The sequence below is a fragment of the Ursus arctos genome, unplaced genomic scaffold, assembly GCF_023065955.2.
Source record: "Ursus arctos isolate Adak ecotype North America unplaced genomic scaffold, UrsArc2.0 scaffold_18, whole genome shotgun sequence".
Lineage (NCBI taxonomy): Eukaryota > Metazoa > Chordata > Mammalia > Carnivora > Ursidae > Ursus > Ursus arctos.
Window position 1 is genome coordinate 25,573,039 of NW_026622852.1, and position 18,047 is coordinate 25,591,085.

The window sequence follows — 18,047 nt, forward strand, 5'->3', positions numbered from 1 at the left end:
GTGATGGTTCTTAAATATGACTCTGACAGTGTTTATTCTGTTCTTAATCACCTATTTCCTATTGTAATTCTAAACTTGTCATTTTCCTTTGCCTTCCTATAAAGGAGGGGTAGGAAACCTACCAATAAGGAAGGAAAGAGAAACTCTTTGGATGATAGGCACCCTGAGAGAAGTGCCATTCTGACATTGTTATAACAGTCTCGAGGGTCTTTTGTTTTAGATCTTAACTTGGGACTCTTGTTACCTGGAATCCGTGGGCAGTCCCTGTGAATGATAGTAAAATTAGAGAGAAGGTAGTAAGTCAAGTAGTCAAGTCACTATGGTCACTGAAACTCCCTTCCTAGGACTTTGCCAGCCCTTGGCAGTAGCCAAGGCTGACAGTAGGTCTTCTCTCACAGTCATTGGTCCAGTCCCGGAAGGCAGGGATTTCTTCTGCAATGGCTACACGCACCTCTCTCAAGGATGAAGAGCTGGTAAGTCACCCATGGGCTTTCATGAGTCCACTAGCCTAAAAAATTGGTTATCATCTTTATAGCCATACTAACTGAGAATTCAAGAGTGCTGGGTACACATTGTTAATGGAACGGATAAAAAGCTCTGTGTCTAAGTTTTCCACACTGGAAGAGGCAAGGGGCCAGAACAGAGGTAAGACCAAGTCTCACATTGGAGTATGTGACTAATGAACTCAGGGTTTTATGGTGGGGCTAGTACCCTCTGTTTCCTTAGAAAGCTTGAATGCTGGGAAAAGGTTCAGATGTAGCATTCAAGTCAGATCTCTCTTTGATGACCAGGAGCACATGACATTGGGGGTCTTCTTTCTTCCAGTCTTGGCTGTGGGCTGGGCCAGGCTAGAGTATCTCCTTTATTGCCAGAGGAGAGACCAGGGTCTTGATTACCCTGCAAGGATCTCAGTTCTGTTATCTCTCAGCAGAGACCTAAAGTTGTTGGTGGGTTGACGGGGTATGTGTCTTTCAGAAATCCCATGTGTATAAGAAAACCCTGCAGGCCTTAATCTACCCCATCTCGTGCACCACACCCCACAACTTTGAGGTCTGGACGGCCACTACCCCGACGTACTGCTATGAGTGTGAAGGTCTGCTCTGGGGCATTGCCCGCCAGGGCATGCGCTGCAGCGAGTGTGGAGTCAAGTGCCACGAGAAGTGCCAGGACCTGCTCAACGCCGACTGCCTGCAGCGTGAGTGCCCCTGTGGTGAGGGGTGTAGAGCAGGGGCAGCAGGGCCTCTCCAAAATAGTCTTTCAACAAAGAGCTAGGATGGCTAGACTGTCATTCCTCTGGTTTACCTCATTGTGAAGCTCTTTCTTTTTCAGAGAAAGTAAGGTCCTGAGTCAAGGAGCATTGCCTTTCCAAATAACAGGTCTTATAGCACTCTCTTAAGCACCTTTAGGAAAAAAATTTTTAAGCTTTCTGTGGCCCTCTGGGAGAACTAGATCTCTTCTAGGATTCAGATGATCCCAGAATCTGCTTGAGTAGGGTACACGCTGCAGTGACCATATTGCCCAAATGACTAGAGCATGTTTAATTGGGGGCCAAAACTAATGAGAAAGAGAGTTCTGTGAGGTTCCACGCTTCGCAGAAGAACGTCTTGAAGTATAGACCCTAGGACCCAGGAAAGGCAGCATTTTTTCCTTGCTTATAGATGCAGCTTTTAAACAATGGTGCCAGGAACAGAAGCATCAAATGGATTAGGCAGAGGCCTCAGGGAAGAGTGTGCCTGACTCCCAAGGCCCTGATTAAATATGTGATTTGTGCTGCCATCACGGAGTAGGGCAAATAGGAGCAGGAAAAGCAACAAGTTTCTGTCAAAGGAGTTGGTAGCCCTCCAAGTTCTTGCTCCTTGCTCTGCTCCTGCAGGGCTTGTACCGCTGTGGCTAGACCTCAGGAGGAGCAAGGGTTAGGGATGTAGGCAAGTATTTTCTTGCCCCTTCAGGTCTTCCAGGTGTTATTCAGAGACAAGCCATAGCAATGAAAGCTTCAAGGATTGTGGGAGGAGAGAGGAAGTTTACCTTTATACTCATAAGCACTTCATTATCCCAAGGAAAGATATGTGATGTAAATGGGGCCCAAAGAGAGGCCTCAAAGAATTGTTCCCTTAAAATGTCTTTCTGTGAAGAGCCCTAGATTGGTGCCAGTGGCATGGCTACAGCAGACATGTAGAGACAGGTAGAACAAAGTGGTGGAAGAGATGGGGGTCTGAAAAGACTGAATATGAACGCTGGTGATGACTTTGCCCAAACCCTTCATAAGGGGGTGACAAGCACAGGTGCCAGCAGACTCTTGCTTTAATTGCTGAGTCCTAGCAGCCAGGCAGACTGCATTGGCAGCTTGCTGGACACCTGAAACGCTACTCTGTAGCAAGGGTGTCTACCTTTTTCTCAAGGGCCTTCTAGAGGTCCCAGTCCAAGGAAGCAGCAGTGCATGGGATATGCTAGCTCAATGGCAAGACTGGGATGTAGCCCAGGTCATTTGTCATTTATCGGAAAATATCTTTGCCCAAGTCTTCTGTGAAGTGCAGAGTGGAAGGAAATGCCCTACTGTGGGCTCCCACCACAGAAGATCCACTTGCCATCTTTCCAGCGTTAGGACGCAGATGTTGGCCTTAATTTTTGGTCCAGGTTTTATAGAAAAGGCCTAAGCCTTTGGAGAATAGAGAGAAGTAAGAGAAGTAAGAGCCAGTCTGCAGGGCCAGTAAAAGAAGGAAGGGCCCCTTTCTGACAAGCCCATTTGGTGGAATACATCAGAGGAGTCTGTTCTGCCATAATCCTTAGGGCAGCAGGGAAAACCTGCTAGCCTCTCAGATGAGCTGTCTGGGGTCACAGCTGGGAAAGATGGCCCTCGCCATCTCTGCCAGGATAATAATGGTGCTGGTAACAATAAAAGTGACCATTTATTTGAGTTCCTACTAGGTAAGGCTTTATATATGCTAAAATAATGCTTCTTACAATCCTGGGAGTTCAGTGCAATTTTCTTAGAGGAAACTGGTTTACCCAGCTAGGAGTGGTGGAGTGAGGATTTGAACCCAACTCTGTCTCATACCAAAGGCCATACTTTTCTTACCATACTACATTATTTTCTGAGATTAAAGACATTAGAGTCCTGAGGCAGAATGTGGTGTGTGCTGTGGTGAACTCTGGGATCTGTATCATGGCTTGGAAGTTGGATGAGATTGGTGGAGTTGTCATGTGCATCCACCCACCTCCCTGATAACTGAGATAGCCATTGGTGGTATTTTGGCCTTAAACTTGAACAGTACCTCTCAACCACCACGTGGGGTAGAAGAAAGACAAGGCCAACTTCAAGTTAAGCTATACTTTTTCGTTTCTTTCTTTTTTTGATGAAAATTTCAACATATATCTAAATGAAATAGTATAATAGACCCCAATAATAATTATCAAGTTTTTGCTGCTTCAGTTCCACTAGCCAGGTATTAAACTTCAGCAAGTCCCATATTGATTAACTTTTCCCAGAGCCATCACGGTCTTAAGTTTCTTCCACTTCTCAGTGACCTCTCCCAGGCCCCATTCCTCAGCTTGACCCTTGGTCTGGTGGTTGCACTATTGGTTACTTTGCTTTCTGTCTCTGGCCATCCTTTAGGGGCTGCAGAAAAGAGTTCTAAACATGGAGCTGAGGACCGGACCCAGAACATAATCATGGCCATGAAGGACCGCATGAAGATCCGAGAGCGGAATAAGCCAGAGATCTTTGAGGTTATCCGAGATGTCTTTACTGTGAGCAAAGTTGCCCATGTGCAACAGATGAAAACAGTGAAGCAGAGTGTACTGGATGGCACCTCCAAATGGTCGGCCAAAATTACCATCACTGGTGAGTAGGCCAAAGTTTAAGAGGATGGCCTAGGCTGTGGGGAGGAACCTGGGGAAGAAGCATCCTGAGTTTGAGGGAGCAGGGGGCTAGAGAGAAAGAAGATAGAATTGAGGGAAGTGGGAGGGCCTTCCTTCTCTCCTAGACCCTGGTGCCGTCAGGTATTGGGAGAGCAAGGCCAGCACCTACAAGTGATATGAATGATAATGAAGGATTTGGTAATAATCTGATGTTATATACTTGGTTAACAGTCTCATATTACAAGAGCTAGGGGTGGGGGAAACAAGATAGGTAGGAGATCAGGGAATAGTTAAACTAGCTGGGTGGATGTGGCTGAAGCATGTATATACCAATATAGGGGTAAGTGGTCAGTTAGGCCTCTGGTGAGGAGGTGGGATTCATGGGCCAACGTTTGAGAGAAAGAGGGACTGGTGGCCCAGGACTAAGCATGGATGTGGAGGACTGAGATTAGCGTTCCCTTGCAAGGAGCAGATAGAGACTTCTCTAAGATGGAAAACATATGAGTGGTGCTGTGGAGGGCTTCTGGCTTTTGGAGCATACTTTAAAGCCTCCTCCTCTGTAACTGGGTTGCAGTGGTGTGTGCCCAGGGCCTACAAGCCAAGGACAAGACCGGATCCAGTGACCCTTATGTGACTGTGCAAGTGGGCAAAACCAAGAAGCGTACCAAGACTATTTTTGGGAACCTGAATCCTGTTTGGGAAGAGAAGTTCCATTTGTAAGTCACAGAGGGCTTTGTCTTACCTGGAACTGCATGTACATTAAATCCTATTATTCTTGGCTTAGACCCTAAGAGGGATGGGGCAGAGACACTGGAGAAAACCGATTTCTCACAGGCTTCAATTGGGCAGCAGCCATTTATTTCCTGGGTTTCTTTAATAGACTATTGTATCAGGGTTACTTTACCCAGGGCCTGTCTGGGTAGGGCTATTAAAGGAGCCCCTGGGCACTCCATACTGCTATTTCTAGTGTTAGAAGGATTTTCCTACTGCTTAGTGACAAAACCAGGAACTGACCACCCTACTGTGTACCTCTCAGCCTTGCCATCCTGCCTAGGAAGGATTAGGTTCTTCTGGAGAGTTGGGAAGAAATGTCCGTGCCCTACAACTGGGTAATTCTGGCTTGAAGATAGGTATCTGGGGTTTGGAGAAGTTTCCATTTCCCTTACAAGGCTCTGCCTTTTCTCCTGCCTCAGCTTCTACCCCTACTCCTTTTCCCATGGTCTCACTTTCTTACAGACTATTTCATAAGACAGTAAGGGATGGTTGTTGAAAAACGGCAAGCTCTAGTCTAGGACATGGAGTAATGTTTGGAGAATCTAGATGCTTTGTCACACCCCTAAGGCCTAGTACCAGGACTTAGAGTCTGAATTAGCTAAGCAGGCTGGTTATGTAGAGACCTTCTTCTATTGGCTCCCTGGACAACTCATGTGGAAAGGGATTGGGGCCTAGTACAATTGGCCTCCAGTCCAGAGGCAGTAGTTACTGGGGGGAGCACCTGTATCTTTGAGAATCTGAGTGGTTCCTGCTTGAATTCTTTTTATGATTGATTCTAAATGAATTGGCTCTGTAGTCAATTTTGCCTGCTTTTATCCATTTAGCAAATATATTCTTAAACCACTATTCTGTACAAGACACTGTAGATAATATTGTGTGTCTAAAATGTATAAGACATGGGGCACCTGGCTGGGTCAGTTCGTTAAGCATCTGCCTTCAGCTCAGGTCACGATTCCAGGGTCCTGGGATTGAGCCCCATGTCTGGCTCCCTGCTTAGCAGGGAATCTGCTTCTCCCTCTCCCCCTACCCCTCCTTCTGCTTGTTCTCTCTCTATATATAATAAATAAATAAAATCCTAAAAAAATAAAATGTGTAAGACAATCCCTGCCTTCAAGAAGCTGCTTGTTGATTTGTCTATTTTTCAGTAGACCAGCAGTTATACTATAGTATTTTAATGGAATGTGCAAAGATATTATAAGAACACAGAGGGAAAAAGCAGCAAATTCTATCAAGTACAACTCTTGTATGAAGCACTAGGACCCAGTAAGCACCTTTGAGGGAAGGAGAGCATGGAGTACCTAGCCAAATTCCCTTTTCCAAAGCAAACATCGTAGAGAAAAATGACAATTCAACTGGGTTTTAAAGAATGATTGAACTTCACCAAGCACATGCTTAGATAAATGGGGAAGCTGGATGGAAAGCTAAGCAGATATGACCAGATGGACATATCATGAACATTAACACCTTTACTGACTCTGGGAAGGGAACTAGCAGTTGCTTCCTAGGGCTCTGTAGCATTTGTCCACCTGTTGGTATTGTCAGTACAGCTAGTTGCACAGGAAATCAGAATTGTTCCTAATTACTCTTCCCTCCCTCTACCCGCCTTCTTTGTGTCAAGGAAATAAGGATGAATAATGGTATGTAGAGCCACCCAGGCTTGACTAGGATAGTTTGACTCACTTGGAACTTTAGTACCACTGTTCCCTGACTCCTCTTCCTCAGCAGGGCCTCAAGTACAGTTGATGGAGCTTTGGGAGGGAATTGGAAGTATTAGGAATGGGTGCTGCTTGATTGGTCCCTAACAGAGCTTGCCTATTTCTCTCACAGTGAGTGCCACAACTCTTCTGACCGCATTAAGGTACGTGTATGGGATGAGGATGATGACATCAAGTCGAGAGTAAAGCAGCGGCTAAAGCGAGAGTCCGATGATTTCCTTGGCCAAACCATTATTGAGGTTCGGACACTGAGTGGCGAAATGGATGTCTGGTACAACTTGGGTAAGGAAACAGAACCAGAGAAACTTCCTGAGAAGGGACAGCATGATTGGAAAATCTGGGGGAAATCCTATCTACTAAAACCATCACTCAGTCCCTAAAACATTCCTCTATACAGAATGTGCCTTACCTGCAGAGAACCGATCATGAGTAGAGATGGGGGACAGAGGTATGGAAGTGGCTGGAACTCACTCTGGCTGGACATTCTTCAGATTTCAGAAGTCCCTTTAATCTTCATGTTCACCTCTTATGGCTTTAGCTCCCTATTCTCTTAATGGCATAAGAGAATTTCTACAGGGAATATTTGGGGTATTTGTAGATGATGTGGTTGCTGGAGTAAGTTCACCCTATTAGGTGAACCCTTGGGTCAGTGCCTCTTTTTCCTTGGGTTAAGCCAGGATAGGGGCTGTCTGTGTTATTTGTAGTTGCATTAGTATCAATCTCTGGTCTTCTTTTCTTCCTAGAGAAGAGGACAGATAAATCAGCTGTCTCAGGGGCTATCCGACTACAAATCAGTGTGGAGATCAAGGGGGAGGAGAAGGTAGCACCGTATCATGTGCAGTATACGTGTCTCCATGAGGTGAGCCAGCCCTTGGTAGATGGGGTGTCAGAAAGCTATGCTGGGAAGAACCCTTGACAGTGAATGGGATTACTGGATGGCTGAAGATCTGGGGCCTTTTTTTATTCCCTGTGCTACCCTGGAAAGCCCAAGTAATAGTCTCAGCCTTAGTTCTCTTTCACTAAAGTAAGAGCAGCCTACTGGGGCCACACAAGGAACTAGCAATGACTTGAAAGACAGAATTTCTTTGGAACCCTATTCACATTCTTCTGGACTTTGCCACCAGTTTTTGATTTTGTTTTTAACATGTATTTAACTCTTTCCTTTGCTCTGTCTCCTGCAGAACCTTTTCCATTACCTCACAGACATTCAGGGTAGTGGAGGAGTCCTGATCCCTGAGGCTCGAGGGGACGATGCATGGAAGGTGTACTTTGATGAGACTGCCCAAGAAATTGTGGATGAATTTGCCATGCGCTATGGCATCGAGTCCATATATCAGGCCATGACGTGAGGCTCCCCTGGGGCTTTGGGAAGTGGCTGCTAACTCTTGGGGAGGCTAATGAAGGCACACTGAGTGGGTGAACAGGTCCTTAGTGGGGTAGTATGCGGTGATTTGTTGCTTTCCTCCCTGAGCTGAGGTGAAGTGGGTCTGTGCCCCAAGGCAAAGAAAATATATGTATAAAGGGAGTATGTTTATCAGGAATTTAGGGAGAATGTATATATCTTTCTCCCCCAGAGTTCAGAGATAGGAAGAGCAAAGGGTGTAAAAGGGTATGCCAGGACAAACTTGCCCAAACATCCCAGGCCTGAGGAGATAGCGCATGTGTGCTTATGTATATGTGTGTGTGAAAGACAAGCTTTCATAGATTGGGTTGGATGTCAGAGAGGTCACTAAACTATAGGGAAAGCGTCTGTGTATGGAGTTGACCAGGACTCCTGTGCCGGAAATTTTTGCCTACTACGAGAGGAGGTATTTGTATATGGATGAGACTGCCACTAGAGCTGTGCTCGGGAAGCAGCCCCAGGTAAACAGAGGGTAACTTTTGCCCTGGATGTGCTTCATTTATTCTACAAACGTTTATCGAGTTCCTTTTATGTGCCACACATTGTGCTAGGTGCTGAGAACACAAAGATGAATAAGATGGGGCCTCCGTGCTCGGGGAACTAAGTCTAGTAGGAAAGAGAGACCCGTAAACAAACAATTGCAATATAATATGATAAGTGCTATGGTAGAAGTAATAACATGGTATTATGAGAGCATCAAAATTTTAGGGGAGGCATGTGAGGGAAACCATTAAAGAGTTGACACTTGAACTGAGTCTTGAAATACAGGAAAGGTGGAAGAGCATTTCTGGTAGGGCATGTGCTGGGGTGCTGAGATGCAGCCGACCATAGAATATTCAAGAAATTAAGAGAAGTTCATTATAGATGGAGAGAAGAAATATGATGAGGAATGAGCTTTGAGAATGGCCTTGCTATCGTTCTTACTCTGTTCATTCTCCCTGTTTGATCTCATCCAAATCTGTGACCTTAACCACTACTTCTGGGCCAGGGACTCCAGTTTCTTTTTCCAGATCATACCTTTTCCTGAATTTCAGATCCATTGTCGGCTGCTTCCTCAGTATGGCTAAATTCCACATCAATATCATCTCCACCAAATATGTGATATCTTCCTATATTTCGTATTTTAGTAAATGGAACAATTTTCTAGGCAGGTGTCCACACAAATTTAGGAGTCGACCTTAACTTTTCTTTCTTAATTATTACTGCCCCTTTAACTCCCAACATCCAAACTCTAAAACCTGGATTCTATCTCCTAAAAATGTTTTTAACCTATCACTATTGCTATAGCACAATAATAATGATAATAACAACAACTCCCTTGTGCATTTCCTTATGTCCCAGGCACTTGTCTAAGCACTTTATGAATTTTAATTCATTTAATTCTCATATTAACCCTGTGAGGGGGTATCATTATCTTTCCCATTTTACAGGTAAGAAAACAAGCATAGAGAAGCTTAAGTAATTTATCCAAAGTCATTGAGTAAATGGTGCAGCTGAGATTCAAACCCAATCTTGCTCTAGAATCATCTTCTTAACTATTTCTCTGTTCCAAAGAATGATTGCAGTAACTCTTCAGCTGCTCTTTCCATCCTCATCTCATCTCTCTCCAAGCCTTCTTTTCCAATTTATCATCAAAGGGAGCTTTGTGAAAGACTGATCTGATCACACTGAACCTTTGTGTTTAAATTTACCGTGGAATTGAGGATAAACTTTTCTGTTAACTATTCCGTGGTTACTTCTCTTCTCTTGTTTCTTGATATTCCTCTAACAAATACCTGAACAGTGGCCATAACTGAGGTTTCCCAAATGAATCAGTCTCTCATGAATACATTTGTCTTTTGCAATGCAATTTCCCTTTGCCTGCACACTTCTCCATTTGATTAATTCCTACCAATCCTTTAAGACTTGGTTCAATCAACTTTTCTTTGAGAAACTTTATTCTAATCCCTTCCAGCCCCCAACCATTCTGATTGAGGTGATCTTCTTGTATATTTCTACAGTCATTTTGCCTAGCATGCCTTGGCTTATTGACTTTCTAACACTTGCTTTCTCTAGCAGGCTATCACATCTTTGGATTCTAGCACCTAGCACAGGGCCTGGCACATGATAGGCATTCATTGAATGTATATTTGAATGAACAATTTATGAAGATCCTTGTATGCCAAGGTGACTGGAAGCTTCATACACACCAGTGAGCTCTTTTAATTACTTGGGTTTTGCTACAAGCCCTGAAGAGTCTTTGAGGCTGAGGATGCTATTTTTCAGGCACTTTGCGTGTTTGTCATCCAAGTACATGTGTCCTGGTGTGCCAGCAGTGATGAGCACCTTACTGGCCAACATCAATGCCTACTATGCCCACACAACTGCCTCCACCAATGTCTCTGCATCTGATCGCTTTGCAGCTTCCAACTTTGGGGTGAGTGTGATGTAAAAACATACCTACTCATTTGTTAGCAGTTAATAAAGTTTGATTTTTCCCAATAGGTACTATAGAGTTGTTTGATATGCCTAAAATTCAGAGAGCTGCCACTTAGATAAATGAACTTGTTTCCTTATGGGTGTGTAGACTATGCTAATAGACTCTTCCTTATTTCATTATGGATAGGTGGACTTACTAATGGACTTTCCTCAGACACGGATAAATTAAGAAAGTGGAATAGCACCACTGTGATTTCAGGGGTGCCACTGGGCTCAGGCAGAGCCTCTCTAGGCCAGGGACTTGGTTGAGTCACCATGTTCCTTAGTCCTGCAAGTCCACAAGTAGACCTTTCTTAACATTATTTTGTTTCTCTCTGACTCATACCACTCAAGTTCATATGAGACTGATGTCTAAGTGAAGATACCAGTATTTCCTGAGCCTATCCCTTTTCTAGTGTTTGGACTGTTTACCCTATCCAGGATATGCCCTTTCCTGGTTTTAAGCTACTTGAGAAGTTGAATCGTTATTCAGAATGTCATCTGACATAAGCTCAGTGTAAACCGAATGAAATATCTTTGACCAACCACAAAGATTACCTCTTTAGGAATAACGTTACTGATACTCCCTAATCTACTGGGTCTCTGAGCCCTGTTTTTTAGAAGTAACCACCTTTTCTTATTTTGATCGTCTTTCTATAGATGAATTAACATCATTGATTAAGCCACTCAAATATATGTTCCTTTATCTCATCCCATTATATATATTTACGTAAGACCTAATGATCTATCATGTAATCAGTATATGAATTCTAGGAATGCATATTATACCAACAGCCTATACGCATGTGATCCCACATTTAATTATACCTTTTCTATAAAAATCAACTATTAAAATAGTTTGGTGAGCACTGGGTGTTGTGTAAGACTGATGAATCACAGACCTATACCCCTGAAACAAATTATACATTATATGTTAATTAAAAATAATTTAAAAAATAAAAATAGTGTATGTTATTTATATTAACATTTAAAAAGTATAAACTAAGGAAAAAATTGTGGGACGTGATTTAAAGAGAAACCCTCTCAGGTCTGCTTGATCACCTTCCAAATAAATCACTGTTTTTCCCTCTTGTTACTACTGGTAGGCTGTGGCTGTTTAACTGTTAAGAGCTGCCTGAAGGTAAGTCAGGAGACCACAGACTCAGGAGCAAGTTGGAGAATGTGTTTTGAATTTCCTTTAATTTGACTAAGAGGATTTAGAGTCCCAAAGGGATGGAGATCCATGGGTCATCTCCTGTTGATTCTTATATAGAAAGAGCCGTTTCTCTTCTGGGGATGCTCTGTCCCCTTGCCAGCGTGAGGAAGATTCCCCAGTTTGAGACAGAGCTGCTAAGAAATGGGACAGGGGCCACCTATCCCAGTGCTCTGTTACATTGTTTGTTCTTCTCATGGGTGGGGATGAGATAGGATGTGTCCCTAAACCGATGTTTCCTCCTCACCCAGAGATGGTTCTCTTTCTGCTACAGTCTAGGGAACTCAGATTATTTCTCTCTTCCTATTATTTGTTTCCTACCCTCAGAAAGAGAGATTTGTGAAACTACTGGACCAGCTGCATAACTCACTGAGGATTGACCTCTCTACCTACAGGGTGAGTAAAGACATGACTGTGAGATGGAATAACAGATAATATCAAGCTCTGTCTAGAGACACCATAGTCCAATCTTGTTATAAAGATTAAAGGCAAGGAAAATTGATCCCTGTCATTGCACCTATGTACATGGCCAGTGCCACTGACGTCTGTGGTTCTCCAAACTCCAAAGAGCATTCAGTGTGTAAATAGCAGATGTGGCTGTTTTTTATAGGCAGTTGGCTTTCCAACCATACTGATGTCACTGTAACAGACTCTCTGATGACATTCTCATTAGGGGTCTCCTGAGGATAATCTCTTCCAGAAATGCCCCTTTAAAAATTAGATACTTATTTCTTTTTTGTATTTTTTCATGCTCGTTATTTTTAAGGGAAGTATGAGAATCTGGCTAAGGGGCAAGTGATTTGTAGCAGGGGTCATGTCCATCCCTAGAATGGAGGGAAGAAATAGATATACTAAGAGGGTGGGTACCAGGGACAGGGCAGGACAGGAAAATGGGCAGTTTCCCAATTCTTCCTAAGTTAGATCTTCTTAGAATGGCTTTGTTACTTGCTTTAAAGTGTTGTGAATTTCCAGAACAGGCAGTATAACCACATTAAAAAGTAAGTTTAAAAATAACCTCAAAGTCAAAAAGAAGTGGAGTTTTAATTATCTGCAATTTCAGTGTCCTCCATTTGCATGAGTAATGGAGAGTTGACTGTATATCTTATATTTGGTATGTAAGTAGCCATTTGAAGGTTTAAAAAAGCAACCCTTAAAATGGAGAGTGGCTCAACATCTCCCTTCAGCTCTCCTTGGCAGCTTCCTCCTAAAACTCATGCCAAGGGGAATGAAGTGAGGCATGGTGGGAAGGTCCTAAGGAACTCACTCCAAAGCAGTTCTGCTCAGAGCTCTGCCATCTTCTGGCTCTGGAGGGAGGGTGGAATAGCTGGCGTCCCTTGCTTTGATTACTATATATCCTTGATCTCAGTCTGGTCTGTAGTGTGGCTCCACTTATATTCCAGAATATATAGTTACATTGTAACTGTTGAAGAACTCACTGTTTAGGTGTAAGAATCTTACCCAAGAAAAATGTGTATATATAAATGTGTGTGTGTGTCTCTGTTTTCATTTGTGCAGATGCTAACACATTGCATGGGAAGTAGGGTTGCTGTAGGAAGCGTTGCTTACTGGGCGGGGGATTATTAACCCCTGCTTTTGGCAAGGGCCTGTCTGTGTCAGTAGAAAAGAGAGGGAGACCTGTAGTTTTACAGCTTTTTTGTTCAGTTCAACTGGGGAAAATCCCAGCGGGTAGCAGTAAAGGAAGCTTTTTATTTCATTGCTTTTGGCAGGGAAGGCTTTCATATTTCTTTTCCTTTCCTAAATTTGCTCAATTTGCAACAGAATAATTTCCCTGCTGGAAGCCCTGAGCGGCTTCAGGACTTAAAGTCAACAGTGGATTTGCTGACCAGCATTACTTTCTTCAGGATGAAGGTAAGACATAAACTGGGCCAGATGGTGATGGACTGGGCACCTGGCCACAGGAACATGGAGAATAAGAATCATTGGGCACAATCTGACGCTATAGTAGTCATCACCTCTAAGCCCACATTGCCGTACACCTGTTCCCTGGGTTACATCTGAGAAGACCGTGGATCAAAAGGGATGGGATGGGCGGTTCTCCCAATCAGATATTCTAGCAATTTCATCCTAATGCAAGGCCCAGGGACCCATCAAGAGATGATGGGATCTGGAGTAGTTCGAGGGGAATTCTAGGAGGAGATCCCACTCAGGTGAGCAGCACCAGAGGCCCATATTTCTTTTATTAATTGACAGGTGCAAGAACTGCAGAGCCCTCCAAGAGCCAGCCAGGTGGTAAAGGATTGTGTCAAGGCCTGTTTGAACTCCACATACGAGTATATCTTCAACAACTGCCATGACCTATACAGTCGCCAGTACCAGCTGGTAAGAGGTTCAGGATCAGGTGGGACCAACTGTCAGTGGCTCTTGGATCCCCGGTTTTCGTTTACTGTGGTTATGGTGGAAGGGAGCTCAGGACAAAGTCCTTGATGTTCTTGAGGGTGAGTAAAGTAGAGTGAGGACCTTCTAGACCATGTGAGACATTTGTGAATTGATAGGGACCATTGGACAAGATGTGACGTAACTGAATTGAGCACAAGTGGCAATAGTAAGTTTTAGTTTGGTGCTAAAGTAAGTAACCAAAATTTGGGCAGTTTTAGGGGGTGAGTAAGTGAATTCTCAGTCCATCTCAGAGTCTTTTTTCTCTCCCGAGCTTAATTTGTTCCAGGCTGGCTTCCTCTGAGATCCATAGTTGTCTGTCTGAACTACCAGCTTGTGGAAATTTAACTTTTCCCTCTGACACTTCACTCTGCACTGCATGGTCTTCTGAGATTTATTCAACCTTAGGTTGTTTCCATGTCTTGGCTCTTATGAATAATGCTACAATAAACATGGAGGTACTGATAAATCTTTGAGATAGTTATTTCATTTTCTTTGAATATATACCTAGAAGTGGGATGGCTGGATCATAGGGTAGTTTTCTTTTTAATTTTTTGAGGAACCTCCATACAGTTTTCCGTAGTGGCTCTACCAGTTTACATTTCCTGCCAGCAGTGCACCAGGATTCCCTTTTCTCCATATCCCAGACAGCATTTGTTATCTCTTACCTTTTGGAAAATACTCATTCTGACAGTTGTAAGGTGACATCTCTTTGTGGTTTTTATCTGCATTTTCCTGATGTTTAGTGATATTAAATACTTCTTCGTGTACTTGCTGGGCATTTGTTGTTGTTTGTTTGTTTGTTTGTGAGAGAAAGAGCTAAGCAGGGAACCCGATTCAGGGTTTGATCCCAGGACCCTGAGATCATGACCTGAGCCGAACTCAGACAACCGACTGAGCCATCCAGCACCCCTTGCTGCTAGACATTTGTATGTCTTCTTTGGAGAAATGTCTATTCAAGTCTTCTCCCTATTTTTTAATCAGATTTTTTTTGTTTGCTATTGAGTTATATGAGTTCCTTATATTTTGAATATTAATCCCTTACCAGATATAAAGTTGGCAAATGTTTTCTCCCATTCTGTAGGTTGCCTTTTCATTTTGTGGGTTTTTTTGTTTTTTGGGGGTTTTTTTGTGCTACAAAAACTTTTTTTTTGTGCTACAGAAACTTTTTAGTTTGATGTAGTTCCACTTATTGATTTTTGCTTTTGTTGTTCGTACTTTGGTGTCCTATCCAAAAAATCATTGCCAAGACCGTTGTCAAGGAGCTTTTTCCCTATGTTTTCTTCTGGGAGTTTTATGTTTTCAAGTCTTGTATTTAAGTCCTTAATCGATTTTGAGTTAGTTTTTGTTAGTGGTATAAGATAGGGGCCAGGTTCATTCTTTTGCATGTGAATATCCAGTTATCCCAACACCATTTATTGAAGAGACTATCCTATCCCCATTGAGTATTCTTGGCTCATAAAGACCGTTTCTTATACAGCTAGGCAAATAGCTTCCTAGATACAGTCTTCCTCCTAATAGCATTCATGAGATTAAGGGAAGTCCTTAACCCACTGAAGGTTGGACCCACTTGCATGCTAGGTCTGTGCAGTAGCTCCTGCAGAACTTGAAGGAGCTTCTCAGAGCTGAGATGTGTATCTCTGTGTGTGATGATGTAGGGGAAGTGTCAGAGGAGACTGCCAGTGGGGGGTCACATGGAACTAGACCTATTTAGTGAGGCTGGAGGGGGAAACTTACTTAGGCTGAGGAGTCACTGTACTCATAGCTACTGAGAGTATGAGGAAGCGGGGGCAGGCATCCTTATGTCTCCTAGACTGACCAAGCTTATCATATTAGTGCCCTGGAGCTGGGGAGAGAAGTTCTCTGGGATGAACTCTTTGTGTATAAGGACCTCCCAACAGTCACCCCTCTGACAGAACATGGGCAGTCTTGTGGAAGATAGTCTCTAGAAGAAGAAGAATACCTGATTCTAGAGGAAAGGGTATGGGGAGGGGAAGAGCAAGAGGAAGAATGGAAACATTGTCCATATTCTACTCTGACTCCCACTGTCTCCTCTGGAACAAGAAACAGGAACTACCTCCAGAGGAACAAGGACCCAGCATTCGGAACCTGGATTTTTGGCCCAAACTCATCACGCTCATTGTGTCCATTATAGAGGAAGATAAGAATTCCTACACGCTCGTTCTGAACCAGTGCGTATCAACCCACTTGGCCCTGTGTGGTTGGTGGTTGGTTTGTCCATCTGTCTAACAGCCTCTTTCTTTCCTATCTCTGTGTGTTTGCAGTGCCACCTCTTCCTCCTGTACGTCCGTCTGTCCCTCTGTTCTTTGTATCTTTCTGAGTAACTGTTTCTGGAGACAGGTGTGGAAACATAATGGGGGGCCCTACCCAGACTGAGCCAGCCTCCCTGGAATGAGAGGCCCCTGGGAATGGCTGCCATAGGAGTCCCAGGGGATCCAGAGACCATGTGTGTATGTGTCTGTTCACTGTGAATAAAGTGGGCTGATGCCCACCTCCTTGCACTTTCTCATCCACCTTCTTTAGCCTGGGCCTGCCTTCTAGCCTCATCCCTTCTCCTCTGGGCCTCACATCCCTGCCTTCTGGGCATCCTCTTCCCTGGGCCCACCTTGCCTGAGGGGATCCTCTGCCCCCACTTGTCCTCCCACTCGCTCCTGGGTCCCTTTCTCCAGATTGAGCCTAGTCCTGTTTCCTAGGCTTCTCCTCTCTTCAATCCGACCTCCAAGAGATTAGGCACATTATCTTTGGAATCAAATCAAATAGCTCTTGCTTTGTTCTCTGACTGTGGCTTCTTCCGTCATCCAGGTTTCCTCAGGAGTTGAATGTGGGAAAAGTCAGCGCAGAAGTGATGTGGCAGCTCTTTGCCCAAGACATGAAATATGCACTGGAGGGTAAGGGTGTGCCCAAGGCAGTGGGCTGTAGGCCCCTAGCCCAAGCACCTTGTTTGCTGTCCTTTTCCTCTCCCAACAATGACAAGTTCTGGGTGAATGATATTTTGGGAAACTAGAGGGATTCTAGGCCGACATGTCAGGAGTCCTTAGGTAGGCAGAGGTTCAGCCAAAGTAATAATGGAAATGGCTGTGTAGATGTGGAGTTCCCCTTCCAGCTTTAGAGCAAGTGCCTGTTTAAGACTTTCCCTAGCCCAAAGATCAACTCATCCCATGCTGGGTCTTCTCAAGTGGCCCCCTTCCTGGAGTATGGTCTTGTGAAGTTTAGCTTTACAGTTTTAAAGAATCATAGAACCTTAAATACACAGATAAGATTATTTTCTCTTATTAGAGACTGCCTAGCCTGGCTTTCCTTAAAAGCTGTTCTGAAAAATCCAGAAAGATACTTCTTCCCTCCCTTCTCCTATAAAGCAGTGTCACGGACAAATTATTATTCATCTTGTTCATTCAGCTTTTTCTTTTATTCATTTCCTGCTTTGGTTCACAAAGATATCGCTGTCTGCCTGTATCCAACCTTCCCACTTGTACCCTTCTGTGTTTACTTATTTAGCTGCCATTCCTGTTGTTTCTATACGTTAGTTTGTCTCCTCAGTCCGTGCAAGTGGACCTACAAGGAAAGGGAGCAGTCTGGGGCAAGGACAAATCAGAGTCTGGATCTGTTATTTTGGTGGAGTGGCAGGGAAAGTGGGTAGCCCTCACTTAAACTCTTGAGGTTTAGGAGCAGTAAGTTTTGAGGTTGAAGGAAATCTTGAAGATCTGTGTAAAGTCTGAGACAGCCAGAGACTGTACATGCACATTCTGGAATTCTCTCCCAGAGCAGTGGCTGCCTCTCGCCCACACTGGCTCAAGCTTGGGGCTGTAGTCTAGGCCTTAGCCTTTCAGGCCAGTGAGGAAGTCACCTGTTCCCTCTCCAGGTAGCACTCAGCAAGCCTAATGAGGGGGGAGTATGGTCCAAGTTCTTGAAGAATCCTAGCTCTGATGGGTTTCAGGGGGTGGGGGAAGATAAATACTTGTGAAAAGTGAATCAGTTTCACAAGAGGGATAGTATGAGGTGGGGCAGAGGTTTTCAAACAGAGGTATCTTAGGAGCTGAGTGAAAAGGAAATATCCAGGTAGGAGGAGAGGGTTGCTGGGCTCCAGGCCTTTCACCTGGTGCCAGTTAAGTCAGTTCTGCTTTTATCAATCTTATATGGGGTTCTAGGTGAGATTTCTTTTGAAAGGGGAGTTCTGCTGATGTTTACAACAAACACAAAAGGATTGAAAACTGCT

The 18,047-nt window shown here is 44.0% G+C and overlaps 1 protein-coding gene across 14 annotated transcripts in view; it reads left to right on the forward strand.

Annotated features, from left to right (window-relative positions):
• Positions 1-18,047, forward strand: part of UNC13B (unc-13 homolog B) — a 233,148-nt gene that overhangs the window by 202,493 nt on the left and 12,608 nt on the right. For 11 of the 14 annotated variants that reach the window (XM_057313559.1, XM_057313558.1, XM_057313560.1 and 8 more), the window contains 13 exons: positions 399-473; positions 976-1,195; positions 3,614-3,841; positions 4,433-4,574; positions 6,460-6,629; positions 7,091-7,206; positions 7,529-7,692; positions 10,015-10,165; positions 11,747-11,815; positions 13,199-13,288; positions 13,631-13,759; positions 15,878-16,005; positions 16,637-16,722. In XM_057313559.1, coding sequence (XP_057169542.1) covers positions 399-473; positions 976-1,195; positions 3,614-3,841; positions 4,433-4,574; positions 6,460-6,629; positions 7,091-7,206; positions 7,529-7,692; positions 10,015-10,165; positions 11,747-11,815; positions 13,199-13,288; positions 13,631-13,759; positions 15,878-16,005; positions 16,637-16,722 — 1,768 coding nt within the window. Of the gene's footprint in view, positions 1-398; positions 474-975; positions 1,196-3,613; positions 3,842-4,432; positions 4,575-6,459; positions 6,630-7,090; positions 7,207-7,528; positions 7,693-10,014; positions 10,166-11,746; positions 11,816-13,198; positions 13,289-13,630; positions 13,760-15,877; positions 16,006-16,636; positions 16,723-18,047 lie in introns of those variants that run through there. The other 3 variants (XM_057313554.1, XM_057313555.1, XM_057313556.1) reach the window with 3 other exon arrangements.